This window comes from Hipposideros armiger, unplaced genomic scaffold (assembly GCF_001890085.2).
Source record: "Hipposideros armiger isolate ML-2016 unplaced genomic scaffold, ASM189008v1 scaffold_10, whole genome shotgun sequence".
Classification (NCBI taxonomy): Eukaryota; Metazoa; Chordata; class Mammalia; order Chiroptera; family Hipposideridae; genus Hipposideros; species Hipposideros armiger.
The window spans coordinates 1,842,787-1,861,045 of NW_017731360.1; the positions used below are offsets into that span (position 1 = coordinate 1,842,787).

Sequence of the window (18,259 nt, forward strand, 5' to 3'; positions counted from 1 at the left end):
ACCTTTAGAGGGTCTGATTTCATTACCTCTGGGGTAAAGCCCGGGAGTCTGCATTTTTAACGAGTTCTCCCAAGTGATTTTGATGCTGGTGGTCCTCAGATCATACTTTGAAAATGCTACTGTAGAAGTTGTTGCTCCTTGCCCATTAGACCCTAATGAAAAAATTTTTACAAAATGAAGAAGGAAGTGAGGTTAGATTCTCTGCTTCCTATGGAAACACCAGCCCATTCTTTCCTATCAGAACTTGGCAGGAGGATGTTTCAAAAGGGTGGCATTTTCAGCCAGTTCCTGTTGGGGTCTTCCCATTCACACCAACCTGTGGTTCCTAGGAGCAAGAGAGTTCAGGGAATGAGGTGCTAAGCATGGGTCTGGAGGAAAGGAGAAAGCAGCCCATCTCCATGGTGTGTGCCATGTCTGCAATGCTTTCATAGACCGTAACTCTTATGATCACGTTGCAATCTTTCAGGGTAGTTAATATGTCTGTTTTAAAGCTGAGGGATTGTAGGCCCCTGGAGGTGTGTCTTGCCTCCTCTGGTTACAACTACATCAGAAAGGAGAGTTAAAAATAGCCAGTGTGTTATAATTGCGGTAAGCAGGGCATGCAAACCAAACCAATAACTTAAGCTTGACCCACCTTGATCAGGCTTATTTTCGGCTGGTAGAGCTGAGGTTGGTTGTCAGGATCAGAAAACGTTGTTGTAAAAGAATTGATGGATCAGGTTATAAAAATAGATGGAAAGTTTGTATGATAAACGCAAGCTGAGTATGAGAACAGGAGAGAAACAACCCACCATATCATCTGGGAAAATGAAACTCCTTGGCAAGACTTCACAACAGCCTGATTCAAAATTTCATAATGAAATTATGTCTCTGATCAAAGCCTGAATGAGCTCATGGGCTGATTTTTGCCATTCGTGTTTATTCTGGTTTGAACCAAATTGAGGCATCAGAAACACATTATCCTAGTCTTCTCTCTGGGAGTGGGCTATTGCACCCTCATTTGGGGGACCAAAGGGACAGTGTGAGGCAGAATAAGACATCTTTGGATCGTCACTTGGCATGAAGTTGTTTCTGATCAGCTCTCAGAGACTCCCTCAGACACCATGTCAGTCTCAGGGACTTTCTAGCAAAGTTGTGTTTCATCTCATGATACTTGCCCTGGGGGCAATAAAAGTGAGTCTCAAGGGACAGACGGTATTTCCCACTCTTGTCTAGGACATGGCCTGCTTTTGCTCTAGAAAGAATGTTCTGGGGCTTGTTTGTTTTCGACTCAGAAATAAAGAATCATCCCTCCCATAATTAGAGTACCTCACTTTATACCAAGTTGTTTGTTTTTACGGAAAGAGCTTCATTACCGGCTGGAATCCACCTTCCTCCAGCCTAACCACCTCTTCTCTGGCCTATCCTGAAGGTACAGCGATAGGCACTTCCTGACAACTTGAGGTGCTAAAAAAAACAAGAGAGAAAACTTCTTGGTTGAAACACTGGCATCTAGAGACTTCATTTTGACTAGTAGAAACAGAAATTCTTGGGTCTTACCACCCTCATTTCCCCTCAGGGCAAGAGGCATTCCCATCTGCTACTGACTAAATGTTTGTGCCCCCTTCAGGTTCTTAGGTTGAAGCTCTAATCCCTAATGCAACCTTACTTGGAGGTGGGGCCTCTGGGAGGTAATTAGGTTCAGGTGAGGTCATGAGGGTGGAGCCCCATGATGGGATTAGTGCCCTTATAAGAAGAGGAAGAGAGCAGAGCCTTCCCTGTCTCTTCAACATGTGAGCACAGTGAGAAGGTAGCTGTCTATAAGTCAGGAAGAGAATTCTCACCAGGAACCCAACCAGGCTGGCATCCAGATCTTCCCAGCTTCCAGAATTGTGAAAAATAAATGTCTTGTTTAAGCCATGCAGTCTATGATATTTTGTTACAGCAGGCAGAGCTAAGACACCATCTATTCATTCCTTCATTCAGTGAATAGTTATTGAATCCTTGCTAAGTTTCAAGTGCTGTTCTAAATCTTGGAGATACAGCAGTGAACAAACCTAAAAGGTCCCTGCTCTCAGGAAACTTACATTCTAGTTTTGGGGAAGCAGCAGATAAACTTGTAAATAACATAATTTCATCTAGTGATAAATGCCATGAAGTAAATAAAATAGAATAACGTAACAGAATGACTGCAGAAAGGTGGGAGATGACTGATTTAGACAGGTCAGACAGTGTTGAAGAACAAAAATCAACCAAGTAAATATGAAGATCTAATCGCCTTTAATAAGTGATTCACAGAATCAGGGAGCTGCCCATCCAGCAACTAAAAGGGCACGCCAAGGAGTTGTACAAAATGGAAGGTGTTTGTAGGCAGAATGAGAGTGGGACTAAGGAGTTAAGAGTGGATTATTTCAGGCAGATTACCTCACTGGTGTTGATCAGGAAATTCCAGATTGATTGGTTTAAAATTCCACTCCTGGGAGAGATTGAAGCTGCAATTATATTGGTTATCAAGTTTTGGTTTGGTGACACGGCTTAGCAAACGTGCCTCCATTTTGGCCTGCTGTTTCTTTTTTTAACAACAGGAAAGACTTCTCCCAGTAGGAAGGGTTGCCAGATAAAATACAGTATGCCCAGGTAAATTTGAATTACAGACAAACAATGAATTTTTTAAAGTAGAAGTATGTCCAAAATATTGCATGGGACATATTTATACTAAAAATTATTCATTATTTATCTGAAACTCAAATTTAACGAGGCATATTTTTATTTGCTAAATCTTAGGACCCTACCCAGCAAGCAACATTTGAGTTGAGAACTGAATGACCAGAGGGAGCTAGCTATGCAAAGATTCAGGGACAGGATGATTCAGGTAAAGGGAACATTCATTGTACATGTCAGAATAACCAAACGGAAGGAGGTACAAATGAGGTCAGATAAATAGGCAGGGGTCAGATCATGCAGAATTCTGTAGGGATGATAAGGAGCTTGAGTTTCTCTGTCTCTGTCTCTGTCTGCCTGTCTGTCTGTCTGTCTCTCTCTCTCTAATTCTAAGAGTGATGATAAGCCATTGGAGTTTTAAGGAGCAGGTGACAAAATCTGATTAACATCTGGCTGCTGTGTGGTTAGTCGCTGTTGGAAGGGCTTAGAGGACAAATTCAGATAATTAAACTTAATCTTGTGCCATTGGCCTGGGAAGAGGCTTCTGTGTCTGGGGGTGGGCCCAAGTAGCAGCCCTTGGTCCTGGGTATCCAGGCGGTTGCTATGGAGTGGCAGCTTGGCGGTTGCTAGGGAAAGAGAGGGGCGGGGTCTGGGCTCAGGGCGCTGTTAAAGCGGCCGGCATGGGGGCGGAGCCAGGAGTGCGGCCGCGCGCTTAGCGAGTTCGCAGGAAGTCGCACGGGGAAAGGCAAGGGCGCGAGCGGAAGTGACGTAGCACTTGCACACGTGGTCCTGAGTGGTTCATGCGGGTCACATCGGCCGCTTTTGGAAAGTTACGAACTCGTTTACCAGCGGTAGGCCGGATCTAGCACTCCGGCCCTCGTCCCGTCGGCAAGATGGTGAAGCCCAAGTACAAAGGACGGAGCACCATCAACCCATCTAAGGCCAGCACAAACCCCGGTACAGGCGGCCGGGCTCGCGGAGGGTGGAGCTTGGAGGAAGCTTGCGGGGAGGGCTTCGAGGAGACAGGAGGAGGGGGGACACCCGGCTGGCATTGCTTGGAGTGACTTCGAGTTGAGTGGCTATTGGGACTGAGGACGGGGAAGGTGATTTCTTCATTCGGAGGCACTGAGGAGGCTGACGTCTTGCATATCTGTCACGGCTAGGTGTCAGGCACCAGGCCTGAAGCTGGGGAAAGGCAACCTTCGGGCCTGGCACCCGTGGGGCGACTGCAGGTGTTAGATGCAGAGACTGGGAAGCTCTGAGTGGGAAGGGGCAGTTAAACTTGATCTCCTCTTGCATCTTTGTGTGGGTCAGGTGTTGAAGCCCCTCCCCCCCGTGTTTCAGTCTTGTACGATTCTTTGAGCTTTCAAGGAATTGCCACACGTAAATTAGATAAAGTCCGATTAAAAGTGATGTAGGCCAACCCATCTGGCCTTTTATATAATACTTGACCACACGTGCCTGTCACCTTAGCTTTGACCATTTACATGAGAGATTGTCAATTTGGCTCTCGGAGTCATCCTGTCCAGCAAAGTGCAGAGAAAATCCTACAGATAAATAAAGATGGTTTTGGAGATGTGTCTGAGTTTTGTCTAGGTTCTACCTACGGGATGAACAAGATAGCCTTTGGGGGAGTCCATTTCATTCAGGTTTAGTTAATAAAACTTTGTTTTTAAATATGGTTTAAAGTTTTTGATGACTTGAATTCATGTTGAATGGTTTCTCTGGATTGCTGATATTCAATTTGTGTAGACTTAGAATGTTAGACCCCAGAAGGCCCTTAGAGATCGGTCATGAGGTTATAAGTGAAGACACAGCCAAGATAGGGGAGGTGACTTGTCACAGCTGGTATAGTTAGTGAGCAGTAGGGCCGTCACTGATTTTAGCCAGTTTTCTACGGCATCACTTCAAGAGTAGACAGGTGATTTGAAGGGATCCCAAATTACTGTGCTTATTTGTCCTTCTCTTTCTCTTTGAAATATAAGGCAAGAATTGCTAGCTATTGATTAAACTAAAATCAAACGTTAGGAAGTTAAGAAGCTAGTACATTAGGAACATGGCTGTATCAAAAGTTGTTTCCATGGTGCAGACACTCAATATTTGTTAAACTGAGACCCAGAGATAGGTGTCAAATACTTTAAATTGCGGCTCTGCCTTTTAGGAGCTATGTGACCTTGGGCAAGGTGTCTGATCGCTGTGCCTCAGCTTCTTAGCCTATAGAATGGGGGTAATGTGTCCCTCTTCCTAGGATTATTGTATGGGTTACATGAGACGATGCCTGTGATATGGATAGCACAGTGCCATAATTAATGTGCAAAATATTGGCTGTTATCATTGTCACCCACAGTGCTATCGAGGATCAAAGATTAGGTCAGGTTTGTCATACCATGGTAGCTTCCAGTAATAATAATGTTGTTGGAACAACATACAGAAAAAGTCGAGATTTTTCAATGAGACGGCAGCCTGCCTACTCCGAATGAACTAGTTGGTGTGTTTGAAGCAATGATCAAATTTAGAATTTTTGGTTATCAAATGGCGAACGGTCTACTTCTGTGTTTCCTAGATCGAGTGCAGGGAGCAGGAGGCCAAAACATGAGGGACCGTGCCACAATCCGGCGCCTGAATATGTACAGGCAGAAGGAGCGCAGGTGAGCATTGAGCACTGTCATTCTTTCCCCCTTCATGCCCTTGACTTGTAGCTGAGACCCATGAAGCCTTTGGTATTCCCACCTCCACTGTCCCCAGAGTGGGGTAGTGTGATTTCAACTATCATTTCATATGGGTGTTGTTAGGATAAATTGTGAATTTTTGGTTAAAGACGTGGGTAGTGTGGGTGGTGAAATCATGATTATGTCACAACTATTGTTCCTCACTGTTTCGGCCTCCACAAGTGTCATATTCAATTTCAAGTTAAATATCTGTCAGATAGAAATCTGGTTTTCTTTAACAAGGCATATAGGGCTGCCATGAAAGCAGCCAGAAAACTTGTGTTTGAATGCCAAACTTTAGATCACAACATTGTGGCACTTGGAAACTCATCACAACTCTGGGTTCTGCTGAGGCAGCCTCTACCGCAGTGACTTGCTGAGTGTGGCGTTTTGCTAGCTGGTCTTAATTTGTTTGGTAATTAGATTTTTCATCCGTTTTAAAAGATGTGTCTAAAACACAAATGTCAATGAACTTAGTCTGCCTTAGTCACCTACTCTGCAGTTTGTTTTAGAATTTTGAGTTGCAGCATAAATCACCCTCTACTTAAAATTCATTTAAACCAGCCTTCAAATAATTACCCAAAAAACTCAAGTATGTGATTTTTTTTTTAAAGCAAAAAACAGTAAACAGATTTTTAAACCTTGGCATTATTTGTTATTCATCTAGCAGAAATCATTATGTGCTCTGTTGCAAGAGGTTAAATGGCTTTTGGGCAATCTGTTTCAAATGTAGAAGTACTTTTTTGTTTACTGAAATCTGTATTTCATGATCATTTACAACCAAAAAAGAAAAGAAAAGAAAATGTCCTTTTGATGGAAAGGGTATTTTGTAAACCAAACTTTGCTGTTGCCTTTCTTCTGTTGTCAACCAAAACCTGTTAATGTCCTCAATTTAGGAACAATCGTGGTAAAGTGATTAAGCCTCTGCAATACCAATCAACGGTGGCTTCTGGCACAGTGGCAAGAGTGGAGCCAAATATTAAATGGTTTGGTGAGTATTGTCCTCTGTTACTTTGGCTCTACAAAATGTGCGTTGTGTAGAAAGGGTGGAGTGTTTAGGTGTCTAAAAGGGAGGAGCTTGAGGGGTAAGTAGAACTGTCAAGGATTATATGAGAAAGGGATGAGGTAGAAAGTACCTGTAGTGGAAAAAGTGCAGAGAAAAATAGTGGAGGTGGATTCCGTAAATAAGTTCTTTTTGAAAAGAGCTCATTGTTGTTAATAGTTAAGTGACCCTCTTAAACAGGTACGACCATCCTTAATGACCAGCATTGACAGACCTTAGAACTCTCATGTCCTCATTCCTGGTTGCCTGGAGAGGTTACTGTTTGAGAGGTACCTTGCAGGTGTGTTTGTGCCTTTGGCTTGAAGAGTGAGTACATTAACTTGAAGTTCCTCTGAAACGCTTTTTCTTAATGGGGTTGTATTTGAACTGAGTGATAATGAAAAGATCTCATTGTTGGGCCTTCCCAGGAGTGAACAGAGCAGCGATTCTCAACCTGTGGGTCGCAACCCCTTTGGGGGTCGAACGACCCTTTCACAGGGGTCGCCTAAGACCATGGAAAACAAAAAGATATTTACATTACAATTCATGACAGTAGCAAAATTACAGTTATAGAGTAGCAACGAAAATAATTTTATGGTTGGGGGTCACCACAACATGAGGAACTGTAGAAAGGGGTCACGGCATTAGGAAGGTTGAGAACCACTGGAATAGAGGATCTCCAGAGTCACAGAGGGATCAAAGCTTCTTTCTTTCTTTTTTTTTTTTTAAGATTTTTTTTTTTTTTATTGGACAACTGGGGGAATGGGAACAGTGATGGGGAATTGGGGGAAGGGGAACAGACAAGTTGCTGTCGTCTTGCTCTTCAGTCTAGTTGTGGAGGATGTCGCTTCACTGGCCCAAGTTGGCACCATCATTGCGCTCTTCCCGGGTGAGGCAGATCAGTTGCCGGCTTCTGGACGGCCGCTCACTGCGGCTGCTGGCCGCTCACGCTGGCTGCTGGCTACATATGGTAGCCCATGGCAACCCACTGCCACAGGGACTGCAGCCTACGCCGTCGCCAGCGACCCACGGCAGCCCAGCTCCAGGTTGAACTGTTGTTCAGCATCTTAGCTGTAGAGGGCAGTGTCACTGGCCCTCATATGTGGGATCCGAACCGGGGCCCTCTGGCATCCCAAACGAGTTCTTAACCATCGCGCCACTCGGCCGGCCCTCTTTCTTTTTTTTTTTTTAAATTAAATTTAATTTTTTTGAATTGGGGAATTGGGGAAGGGGACCAGCCAAGTTGTTGTTCTTCGATCTTAGTTGTGGAGGGTGTCAGTTGCCATCTGGCTGCCGGTTGGCAGCTTGTGGCCTCTAAGCTCAAGGTGCTGTGTTACAATCTTAGTTGCAGGTGGGCATAGCCACCATCCCATGTGGGAGTTGAACCAGCAGCCTTGTTGTTAAGAGAGCGTGTTCTATCCATTGAGCCATCTGGGTGGCAGCTCAGCTCAAGGTGCCGAGTTCAGTCTTAGTTGCAGGCGGGCATAGCCCACCATGGAACAGGCAGCCTTGTTGTCAAGAGCATGTGCTCTCACCATCTAAAGCCATCCTACCACCTGTTGACAGCTCAGCATCAGCTCAGCTTGGGCGCAGCATCACTGGCCCATGTGGGAATTGAACCGGTGGCCCTGTTGCTCAGAGCTCACGTTCTTAAACTAACTCTTAACCAACTGAGCCACTCGGCCGGCCCCAGAGTTTTCTTTGGGAACTCCACCTTCATTTTAGTCTGGGCTTTCAGGCTTTCTCTTAGCCACTGCTAGGTGTATGGGTCAGACGGTCAGACCCCATCATTTGTCTGGTATTTTACCTCTGCTTGGGGGCAGGTGGCAACTACCTTTGCATATATTTTACATCTTTTGATGGAATAACCCCTAGGACACTGTAACACAGAAAAACATCAAAGAAAACTCCTTAGAGAGGCATGTAGCATGGTGGCTAAATACTGTGATGCCAGACCCAGACCGCCTGGGTTTGCATCTCTGAATTCTGCCATTTCTGTGACTGTGGGCATGTTATTAAGTCTGTCTGTCCATCAGTTTCCTTATCTCTAAAATGAGGTAAAAATAGTACCTATCTCATAGGACTGTTGTGGGAATTAAATGAGTAAATTCATGTAAAGTGCTTAGAATAGTGCCTAGCAAATAGTTAAGTACAATATCAGCGTTAACTGCTATCATCATTACCACCACCATCATCACCACTGTCATAGTCACTCTCATCTTGAGTTTTGCATTTGTGCTACAACATGCTGTTTAGTGAAATACGTTCTTTTGAGACCTCTCACTTACAAGGTGTTCTCCCGGTTGTGTTAATAGCTTTATTTTGTTTCCTTGCATGGATTTATTGGTTAATTTAATAGCCCCTTCAAGCCCTTATAATCCTAAAAACAGTAACTGACTCTTAGGTTCTGCGTTTCAGGATTCTCTGTATTCCAACTGATCAGCTATGATTGGCTCCAGATTTCTTTGCCAGATCTAGCAGGAAGTAGGACATTTGTCAAATCTCAGCCCTGTTCAGTGATGTTTATTTGTCAGTTTCATCCAGTCAGGAAATTGGGCTTGGAAAACTATTGAAACCCTTTATGTACCTGGGCTGGTGGATTAGTTCATAGTGTAATGAATGTAGAAGAGGCAGTTTTTTTTTGTTTGTGTTTTTTTTCCTCTTAAGTTTGAAAATGACTACATGGGATGGTTATATCAGGTGTTTGGGTGAGCAAGGGTGATTTAAACTCTTTGACTGTGGCATTGGGAAGATGGATGCAGGAGCAAAAAGCTTATTAAATGGCAACATTTTTTTGTAAAACAGGAAACACACGTGTGATTAAGCAGTCATCATTACAAAAATTTCAAGAGGAAATGGATACAGTTATGAAGGATCCATACAAAGTTGTCATGAAGCAGAGCAAGTTACCCATGTCTCTTCTCCATGATCGAATCCAGCCTCATGTAAGATGGAGATCTCCCTGGCAATGGAATTTCTTTGGCAAACACCATGCATATACTCTACAGAATATGTCTTTTGCTTTTCCATAGAGAGTAGTAACTTTAATGTAGTACTACTGAGTTTTCCATGACTTCTCTTTTCACCTTTGTTAGGGGGTCCCCCTTTTAGTACAAATCACGTTTTGTCAGGGAAGTTTAGTAGTATGCTGAGCTAAGCATAAGCTTTGGAGTGAGACCTAAATTTTAATTGTTGCTCTACACCTTCCTATGACCTTAGTTCCGTTTCTCTACGAGCTTTCACTTCCCCATCTGTAAGGTCAAGATCACCCACCTCCTCAGGTGATTGGATGCAGATGAAACATCGGTAAATCTCGTGGTACATAGTAAGCACATAGCCCACTACCTAATTAGAGCTAAATAGATCATAGCTATTCCTAGTATCATTTGAAACATTTTTTGGGTAGGCAAACTTGTTTAAGCGGTAATTCCATCAAACTTGGGGGAAACGTAGACTTAGAATTGAGTTGGTAGGAGGGAGACCTTTGGTCGCGTGCACTTGTGGCTTCTCCAGGATGCTTGGAGATTCTTTTGAGCTGAAGTAAAGGGTGCTGATCATATTAGTTGTTAATCATTGAAGTTCAAAGTACAGTAAGCACTGGATCTGGCTTGAGTAGAATGAGTTTCACACAGAACCAAAGAAATGGCCTAATGATTGCCTGCACGTTTTCACTTGCGTGAATAATAATTCCCAGAAATGGAGCCAGTATGTAAGCTTCAGTTCCAGTATAAGGAGGGGAAGAAAACATTGACATGCATACATGGATTAACAGTTCAAAGAAAAGTGTTTACTTGCAGAACAAAATAAAAACCAAGGCCTGGTTATTGCCTCAGGTTTTATCAATTATGCTTTGTTTTATGACAGACGAGAAGAATGGCACCTATTAGTGGAATGACTGTTTTCTTTCAGGGAAACACATGAGTGTAATTCGTGAACCACAGACAACTTGCTCATTTCCCTTGTTCCCTTTGTCTGTTCTCCCTAAAGCCATCTTTCAACAAAATATTGAATCCTGTTTATGAGAAAAACAGAGAGATTCTATTATGGATTTAATGCTTTGTTTGTCCATTCCAGTTGTTCTGTGCTTAAATATCTGATATGTAGAATGAAGGCCGAAGGCTCTCCAGCTGTAGCAGTCAGCTAATATTTTGCTGCAGATAGGAACTCAGAGTAATTGATGAGTTTTCTGCTTTGGCCTTGAGAAACCTTACTTATTTTAGTGTGATATCTACTACTCATTAGAAAACCTAATTCCGAGACTGCTGCACAGTAGAGTCCAATCAGATATGCTTTTAACTTTTGCCCGTTCAGCTGCATGTACGTGATAATTACTATACTTCTGTAGTAGTACAGTAAAAACGTAACTTATTTTGTGTGTGTACTTCATTATATACTGCGTATTACTGCATTGTACTTACTAATGTATAGGTGTATATACACAAATCCATGTATACTGGCCTTTATAGGTTATTTAAGAGATTTTCAAGGATAAATTTGATCATCATTTTCCCAGTGACATTAGAACCTAGTTGCCATGTAAATGCGACCCTGCTCAGAGATGTTCTCTTGTTGGAGGGTAGCAAGTCAAACCAAAGTAAGCGGCGAGTGAGAGGATCTGAGAAAATTGTAACAGTTAAGGGTCTTGAGGAGCCGGAGGGGGGATCTGTTAACAGTTCAGAAGCCACAGGTGTGGTTCCATCGTCCGTGCTTAGTAGCTTGTGCTTACAGAGGAGCTTATACTGAGGGGCAAGGGTGATTTTTTTTTATTTTTATTTGAGGATATTCTCTGCCGGCTATTAACATTCTGTTATGTGCTAGATCCTAACTCAAACTTTGACTTTTATCCAGCTTCAAAAATTCCTATGCCCGTAACTCCTTTACAGTCACATCAAGTTCTAGTTAGTATCAGGTTCCTTTTATCACATCTAAACTATTATTTTGGACTTTTGCTAGATGTTTTTCATCTGAAGACTTTCCATGTGCATTTAATAAAAACGTTACCTAAATTAGGGAAAATGTTATCTGAAACTAAAATGCATCTTACAAAACAAGCAATTCCTTTTAGCCATGAGAGAAATGAACTTCCAAGAAAAAGTTGGCATTTACAGTTGGTTTAAAAAAAAAAAAAACAACACAAATTTGAGTATGATTGTCCTTGACAAAATCTATGAATTTGGCGAATTCCATGCACTGGTTTGAAAGTGCCAAAAAAAAAAGTTCAGAAAAGATAAGTTAATTTTTAGCATTGTCACCTTAATTACATTTGACTAAAGTTTAGGATAAATGGAAAAAAAACCTGAGTTTTTGGCACGTCTTACACAACTCTTCATATTTGCTTTGATTCTGTGTATTACTTTTGTAATTCTCCGAGGAAGCCTACAGAACTTCAGAATAGGGGAACAAGTGTTTTCGCTGTTTAAGTAAGCAGCTTCTGATTTGAAGCCAGGTTGCATGCACGTTGTAGATTTGGGGATAGGTTGAGATTTGGAAAAAGAAGCAGAAAGCCCTTCACAGGTAGGTTTTTAATTTTGTTGTTTTCTCAGTGCTTTCCTTAGTTTCACCAATAATTCTCCCTTCTCTTCAGAACGCAAAGGTGCACATTCTTGATACTGAAAGCTTCGAAACTACATTTGGCCCTAAGTCACAGAGGAAGCGACCCAATTTATTCGCGAGTGACATGCAGTCTCTTGTAGAAAATGCAGAAATGTCTACTGAGAGTTATGACCAGGGCAAAGACCGTGATTTGGTCACTGAAGACACTGGTGTGAGGTACAGTTCTGATGTTCATGAGGCCTCATCATTTGCTCTTTGCAACAAAACATTTCCTCTATGCTTATTTTGCCTACGTGAAGCTGAGTGATGGAACTCATAGATGAGAGAATTACTCTCTACCCTTAGACTAGAATTAGTGACATTGGGGCCAGGTTGAAAATAATTTAAGGTAGCTTGTTTACTGTAGGTCTCTTTCTTTCTTTCTTTCTTTCTTTCTTTCTTTCTTTCTTTCTTTCTTTCTTTCTTTCTTTCTTTCCCTTATTTTTTTATTTTTATTTTATTTTATTGTTTGTTTATTTTTTAAGATTTTATTGGGGAATTGGGGGAGTGGAACAGTGTTGGGGAATTGGGGAAGGGGAACAGACAAGTTGCTGTCCTTTCGTTCTTCAGTCTAGTTGTGGAGGACATTGCTTCACTGGCCCATGTTGGTTTTATCATTGCGCTCTTCCCAGATGAGGCAGATCAGTCACTGGGTCCTGGACGGCGGCTCTTGGCAGCTCACTCCAGCTGCCAGCCGCTCACACCAGCTGCCAGCCACTCACGGTAGCTTTTTACAGCAGCCCGCTGCAGCCTACGCTGTCATTAGCGACTCAACAGCAGCCTAGCTCCAGGTTGAGCTGTTGTTCACCATCTTAGTTGTAGAGGGTGTAGTGTCACTGGCCCTAATGTGAGATCCGAATCGGGGCCCTACTGCTCAGAGCTGGCGTCCCAAGCCAACTCTTAATCAATGCACCACTTGACTGGCCCTATTTTATTTTTTTTTAATTGGGGAGTTAGGGGAGGGGAACAGTGTTGGGGAATTGGGGAAGGGGACCAGCCAAGTTGTTGTTCTTCAGTCTTAGTTGTGGAGGGCACCAGTCGCTGTCTGGCTGCCTGTCGACAGCTTGTGGCCTCTAAGCTCAAGGTACTGTGTTACAATCTTAGTTGTGGGTAGGCGTAGCCACTGTCCCATGTGGGAATTGAACCAGCAGCCTTATTGTTTAGAGTGCACGCTCTATTCACTGAGCCATCCGGGTGGCAGCTCAGCTCAAGGTGCCAAGTTTAGTCTTAGTTGTGGGTGGACGTAGCCACCATCCTATGTGGGAGTCGAACTGTCAGCCTTGTTGTTAAGAGCGCATGCTCTATCCACTGAGCCATCCAGGTGGCAGCTTAGCTCAAGGTGCCGAGTTCAGTCTTAGTTGCCGGGCGGGTGTAGCCCACCATCGAACAGACAGTCTTGTTGTTAGGAGCACGTGCACTCACCAGCTGAGCCGTACTGGCACCTGTTGGCAGCTCAGCGTCAGCTCAACTCAGGCGCAGCGTCACTGGCCCATGTGGGAATTGAACCAGTGGTCCTGTTGCTCAGAGCCTTGTGCTCTTAAGCTAACTCTTAACCAACTGAGCCATTCAGCCGGCCCCTGTAGGTCTTCATCCCCAAAATAAAAAATGTTTTCTTCTTCATTATAATAGCAGTATATTCTGTCATGGGCAAATTTGAAAATATAAAGTGGAAATGCAACAAAAAGTAAGAACTCATAATCCCACTACCTATGTTAAACATTGTGAATATCAGGGCTTCCTTAACCAGAAGTCTGGACCATTGCGGGTGCATGGATGGCCTTTGAGGTTTCTGTGACCCTTTGAAGATAATATGGAAAATTTATGGACGTACATAACGGTGGGATTTCGTTGTTTTTATTTTTGTTTTATATTGTTTTGGGGTAGGTGGAAAAGGAGATGAAGGAACCATAACATCCCTCCTAGTCTCATAGGGGTCCATACCCAAATAAAAACACTCAGTTTTTATTTACAAACATAATACCTGAAGACTGTATTTAACTTGCCTTTTATTTTCATATATTTTTCTAAATTATTAAGAATATATTTCCATGTCAGTACGTAATAGCAATATAATATTTAATGTCAGAGTAGTATTTTGTTGTGGCAAGTTCCACTATTAGACATTTACTCTGTTTAGAGTTTTTCACTATAGTAAACAATGTTAGGGTAAAACATCAGTGTGAGCAAACCTTCCTCATCCTTAATTATTCCCCGAAGAGAAATTCCTATGGGGGAAATTAAGGTATCGAAGAGTAAGCATGCTTTTTGATAGGCAGCTGCCACCTTGCTCTCCAGAAGGGTTTACTAATTTAGTTTCCCTTAGGCAGTGCCAGAGAGTCCCCGTTCTTTCTCTCCTGTCTCTTAAGTGACTTAGCAAAAAGGCATTGTCCGCTGACCAGCAATGCCACCTGCCTGCTGCTTTCGCCCCTCTCAAGCTTCGGGCCTCCTGGAGATAATGTTTAAGCCATTTGAAGCCAAGCTAAAAGAGACAGCAAGTGCATTTTTTCTTAGAATTATTTGGACTTTCTCGTTGGCTTTGTATTCTTCTGCTGATGTGAATTTTTTCCTCCTCCAAAAGGTGCACTAGGTGGGACAAACAAAACTATTTTTGTTTCAAAGACATTGGATCCGTGTCTTTGAGGCTAATTAATAAACAGATTCTCAACCTTATCAGAAAAAGTTCACTTTATCTGGGAGCTATGGCGTGTAGATTAGGGTTCAGGTCCTGCCACTTCCTTTTATAATTCTCTGACATATTGCCTAATTACAGTTGCTTTTTCAAAAAAAATTTTAGTATGGTAAAATATACATAACAAAATTTACCACTTTAACCATTTTTAAGCATACAGTTCAGTGGCATTAAGTACATTCACATGGTTATGAAACCATCACTACTGTCCACCTCCAGAATTTTTTCATATCATCCCAAACTGAAACTCTGTACCCATTAAACAATAACGCCCCATTCTCCCCATCCTGGCCCCTCAACCACCATTCTAATAACTCTCTTATGAGTTTGAATACTCTTATGAGTAATACTTCATATAAGCGCAGTCATACAATGATGTCCTTTTGTGTCTGGCTCATTTCGCTAGTACAATATAATGTCTTCAAGGTCATCCAGATTGTAACACTAATCAGTACTGTATTCTTTTTTATCACTGAACAGTATCCATTATGTATGCACATTTTTAAATCCATTCATCTGTGGATGGACATTTGGATAGAGTCACTTTTAAAATCGTTTGTTTTTGGTTCACCTGCAACTAGTTTTGATACCCTTTTCTTTGGTATATGGTTGACTTTCCTCTAAAATATCCTTTTAATCTTTAGAGTGCTATAGTTGCTCACTTTGTGTGCTTTCTTATTTAGAAACGAGGCCCAAGAGGAGATATATAAAAAGGGACAGTCCAAAAGAATATGGGGTGAGCTCTACAAGGTAAGACTTTAAATTCTCTCTCACTGAGTGGTTTTGGCTTTCACAGTCTTAATGTGAGAACATTGATTTTGATATAGTGAAGCTCCGTCAGATAAAGTATAAACTCTGGTGCATTCCATCTTCCTTCTACCACAAAGAAACCAGGATTGATACAGCCATGAACATACTACCATCGGTCTAGATAACTATTGTTTTATTACTCGTATGATAGCAGCTACCTTAACACATTCACATATTCTTTGTCAATATTTCTTTTGATGACCTGCTAAAAATATTCCTGTTTAGACCTATCATGGTTAAATCTATCATATATGAACTATTCTCATGGTTCATGGGAATTTTTAAGTGACTTAGTCTGCCCTTTCATTTCCTGGTGAGAACACATGTCTAGAAAGATTGAACCAGCTCACCCAGCTAGTACGTGGAAGAGTCTTTGTGTATCTTGAGTCCAGTGCTCTCTAGCCAGCTGAGTTTTATGTCCTCCCACTAGTAATAGTCTCGGGAACAAAAACCTTCAAGCATAGTCACAGAACGAAAAAGTGACATAAGAGGAAGCTAGTACCATGGAAGCAAACTAAATTTTTTAGTATTTTGTAAAATACACAAAACTCGCAACAGTAGACACGTTCAGAAGTCTAAGAAGTAGATGATTCCGTTCAATACTGCATAGTAGTCGTGAAATAAGTTGGGTTTCATCTAAGCTAGTTTTCCTATTTGAAATTTGACAACTTTCACATGCCACAGGATGAAAAAACTTGAATTTTGACCCCGGGGCATTGAGGTTGGCTGCAACCTACTCTCATAAGATTGCTTTGAAGTTACCGCTATTGTTTGTTTTCCCCGGATTCCTGTAAATGTCAGCCCTTGTTCATTTTGCCTGCGTACAACAGCAAGCCATTTTTGCCTCTGAATTTGCAGGTGATAGATTCTTCAGACGTCGTCGTTCAAGTTCTTGATGCTAGAGACCCAATGGGCACCCGTTCCCCTCACATTGAGACTTACTTGAAAAAGGAAAAACCCTGGAAACACCTCATTTTTGTTCTTAACAAATGTGACCTTGTTCCGACCTGGGCAACGGTAAGTACAGCCACTAATGCAAAACAGACTTCCGAGGCCACTCGTGTGAGCTGAGAGTGTCCATAAATCAATCAGTGTCGTGGCTTCTAGGACTTGGGATAATAGGTAATGCATTGTACTCTTGAGACCGTAGTCATTATTGAAGTGTTCTCTTTGAAAACACAACCAAAACGTACTTCATCGACTGTGGGCAGTTACCTTGTATCCTATGCTGGTTGGTCACGGGGCAGCTGCAGTGCGCACGGAATGAGTGATGTGTGTGTGCCCCTGCAGAAGGAGGCAGCCGCCCACCAGCCCGTTTCACAGCATGTTACATGATGGCATTAAGTTGCATTGAAGGCATTTTTGGAGTACTGTTTTGTATTTATAAGACAAAAGACACAGCATTAACTGTCACACGTGGAAAAAAACATTTCAAAGAAGCATAGCTAACATTTTCCATAGACAGCTGTGTATTTGAAGGCCAGTGCTGTAACTCAAGCTCCGACTCTTCCTGCCTTGTAAATATAAACAAGTTACCATTGAGCAGCATCTTTTCTTTTTCTCCTTTAGAAACGATGGGTTGCCGTCCTCTCCCAGGATTACCCAACACTTGCTTTCCATGCAAGTCTTACCAACCCCTTTGGCAAAGGAGCATTTATCCAGCTTCTGCGGCAGTTTGGAAAGGTATTGACACCTTCCCTGTTTCTCCGGGGATTGTGGGGCTGTGGGGTTCTGTAAGAATTTCTCTTGCCCGTGGCAGAAAGTTACCAGCTTCACTTGCCACGTCTTGATTATGAGAAATGTGTGGCCTAGAGACGTAAAAACCCACAGAGTCTCAGGATTATAAGGGGCTCAGAAATATTTTCTAGCTCAACCTTTACCCTCATCCCTGACCAGCGTTGCTTCCCTGTCTGCCATGTCCCTGGCACCTGAGGGCCCACCTCCCCACACTGTGTCCCCCACCCTGCTGGGTACTCAAGGCCTGCTGTGCTTCCCGCACCCGTGGGGCCTGTGCAGTTTCTGTCCCCTCTGCCTGGAGGGCTCCCTGCCAAACCCCAGCTTCAGATCCCCGGTCAGATGTCAGTTCCTCAGGGAAGCCCTGAAACCAGACCGTCCTAGCAAATGTTCCCAAAGCCTCCTGTTCGGTACCTGCAGCTTGGTGTATTTATTTATTCTACCTGGCTTCTAACAAAAGACACATGTTCCCTGTCCCACCCTTCCGCGCTTCCCAGAGGCAAACACTTCCAACTCTTAGCTGTTACTTCTGTTCTTTTCTTTCATATTTTAATGCTTATGATTCCATTTCTTGATTTTCCTCCCCCTCCCCCCAGTTTTAGATATTTATCAAGTTCCTATGATGGCAAATGAGGATTAAGTTTCTCACAGCCATCCTCCCTCCACACATATTCTCCCTATATTATATGTTTGGCTAAATTATTACTCATTCAATGTTTATATTATGACTAAAATACCAGTCACAGCTGATCCACACCATGCTGTGATTATAATTGCTTTCTAATAGAACCTTGTGTTTTCCCTGGTTGTTAATTAGCTCTGTTTTATTTGTCACTAATGAATCACCAACTCCCCTGGTAGAGTGGGCCTTTTCGGGCACCTCCCTTCCAGTTGGCATTGACTGCCCCCCAGGCTAGCTGCAGTCTTCTTCCTAGCATTTCCTTTCATCATCCTCCTGAGAATTCCCATGTCCGTTTCCTGTGTTGGATCCCTTGTTCCTTGGATCCCTTTTTTTTCTTGGTTTACTCCTTTTTTTTTTTTTTT

At 42.7% G+C, this 18,259-nt stretch overlaps 1 protein-coding gene across 1 annotated transcript in view; it reads left to right on the forward strand.

Annotated features, from left to right (window-relative positions):
- Nucleotides 1-3,402: 3,402 nt before the first annotated feature.
- GNL2 (G protein nucleolar 2) overlaps nucleotides 3,403-18,259 on the forward strand; it is a 40,594-nt gene continuing 25,737 nt past the window's right edge. Inside the window, exons 1-8 of the mRNA XM_019657538.1 lie at nucleotides 3,403-3,597; nucleotides 5,204-5,288; nucleotides 6,245-6,339; nucleotides 9,196-9,335; nucleotides 11,975-12,159; nucleotides 15,355-15,421; nucleotides 16,340-16,498; nucleotides 17,051-17,164. Coding sequence (XP_019513083.1) covers nucleotides 3,534-3,597; nucleotides 5,204-5,288; nucleotides 6,245-6,339; nucleotides 9,196-9,335; nucleotides 11,975-12,159; nucleotides 15,355-15,421; nucleotides 16,340-16,498; nucleotides 17,051-17,164 — 909 coding nt within the window. The 5' untranslated portion in view covers nucleotides 3,403-3,533. The remainder of the gene's footprint in view (nucleotides 3,598-5,203; nucleotides 5,289-6,244; nucleotides 6,340-9,195; nucleotides 9,336-11,974; nucleotides 12,160-15,354; nucleotides 15,422-16,339; nucleotides 16,499-17,050; nucleotides 17,165-18,259) is intronic.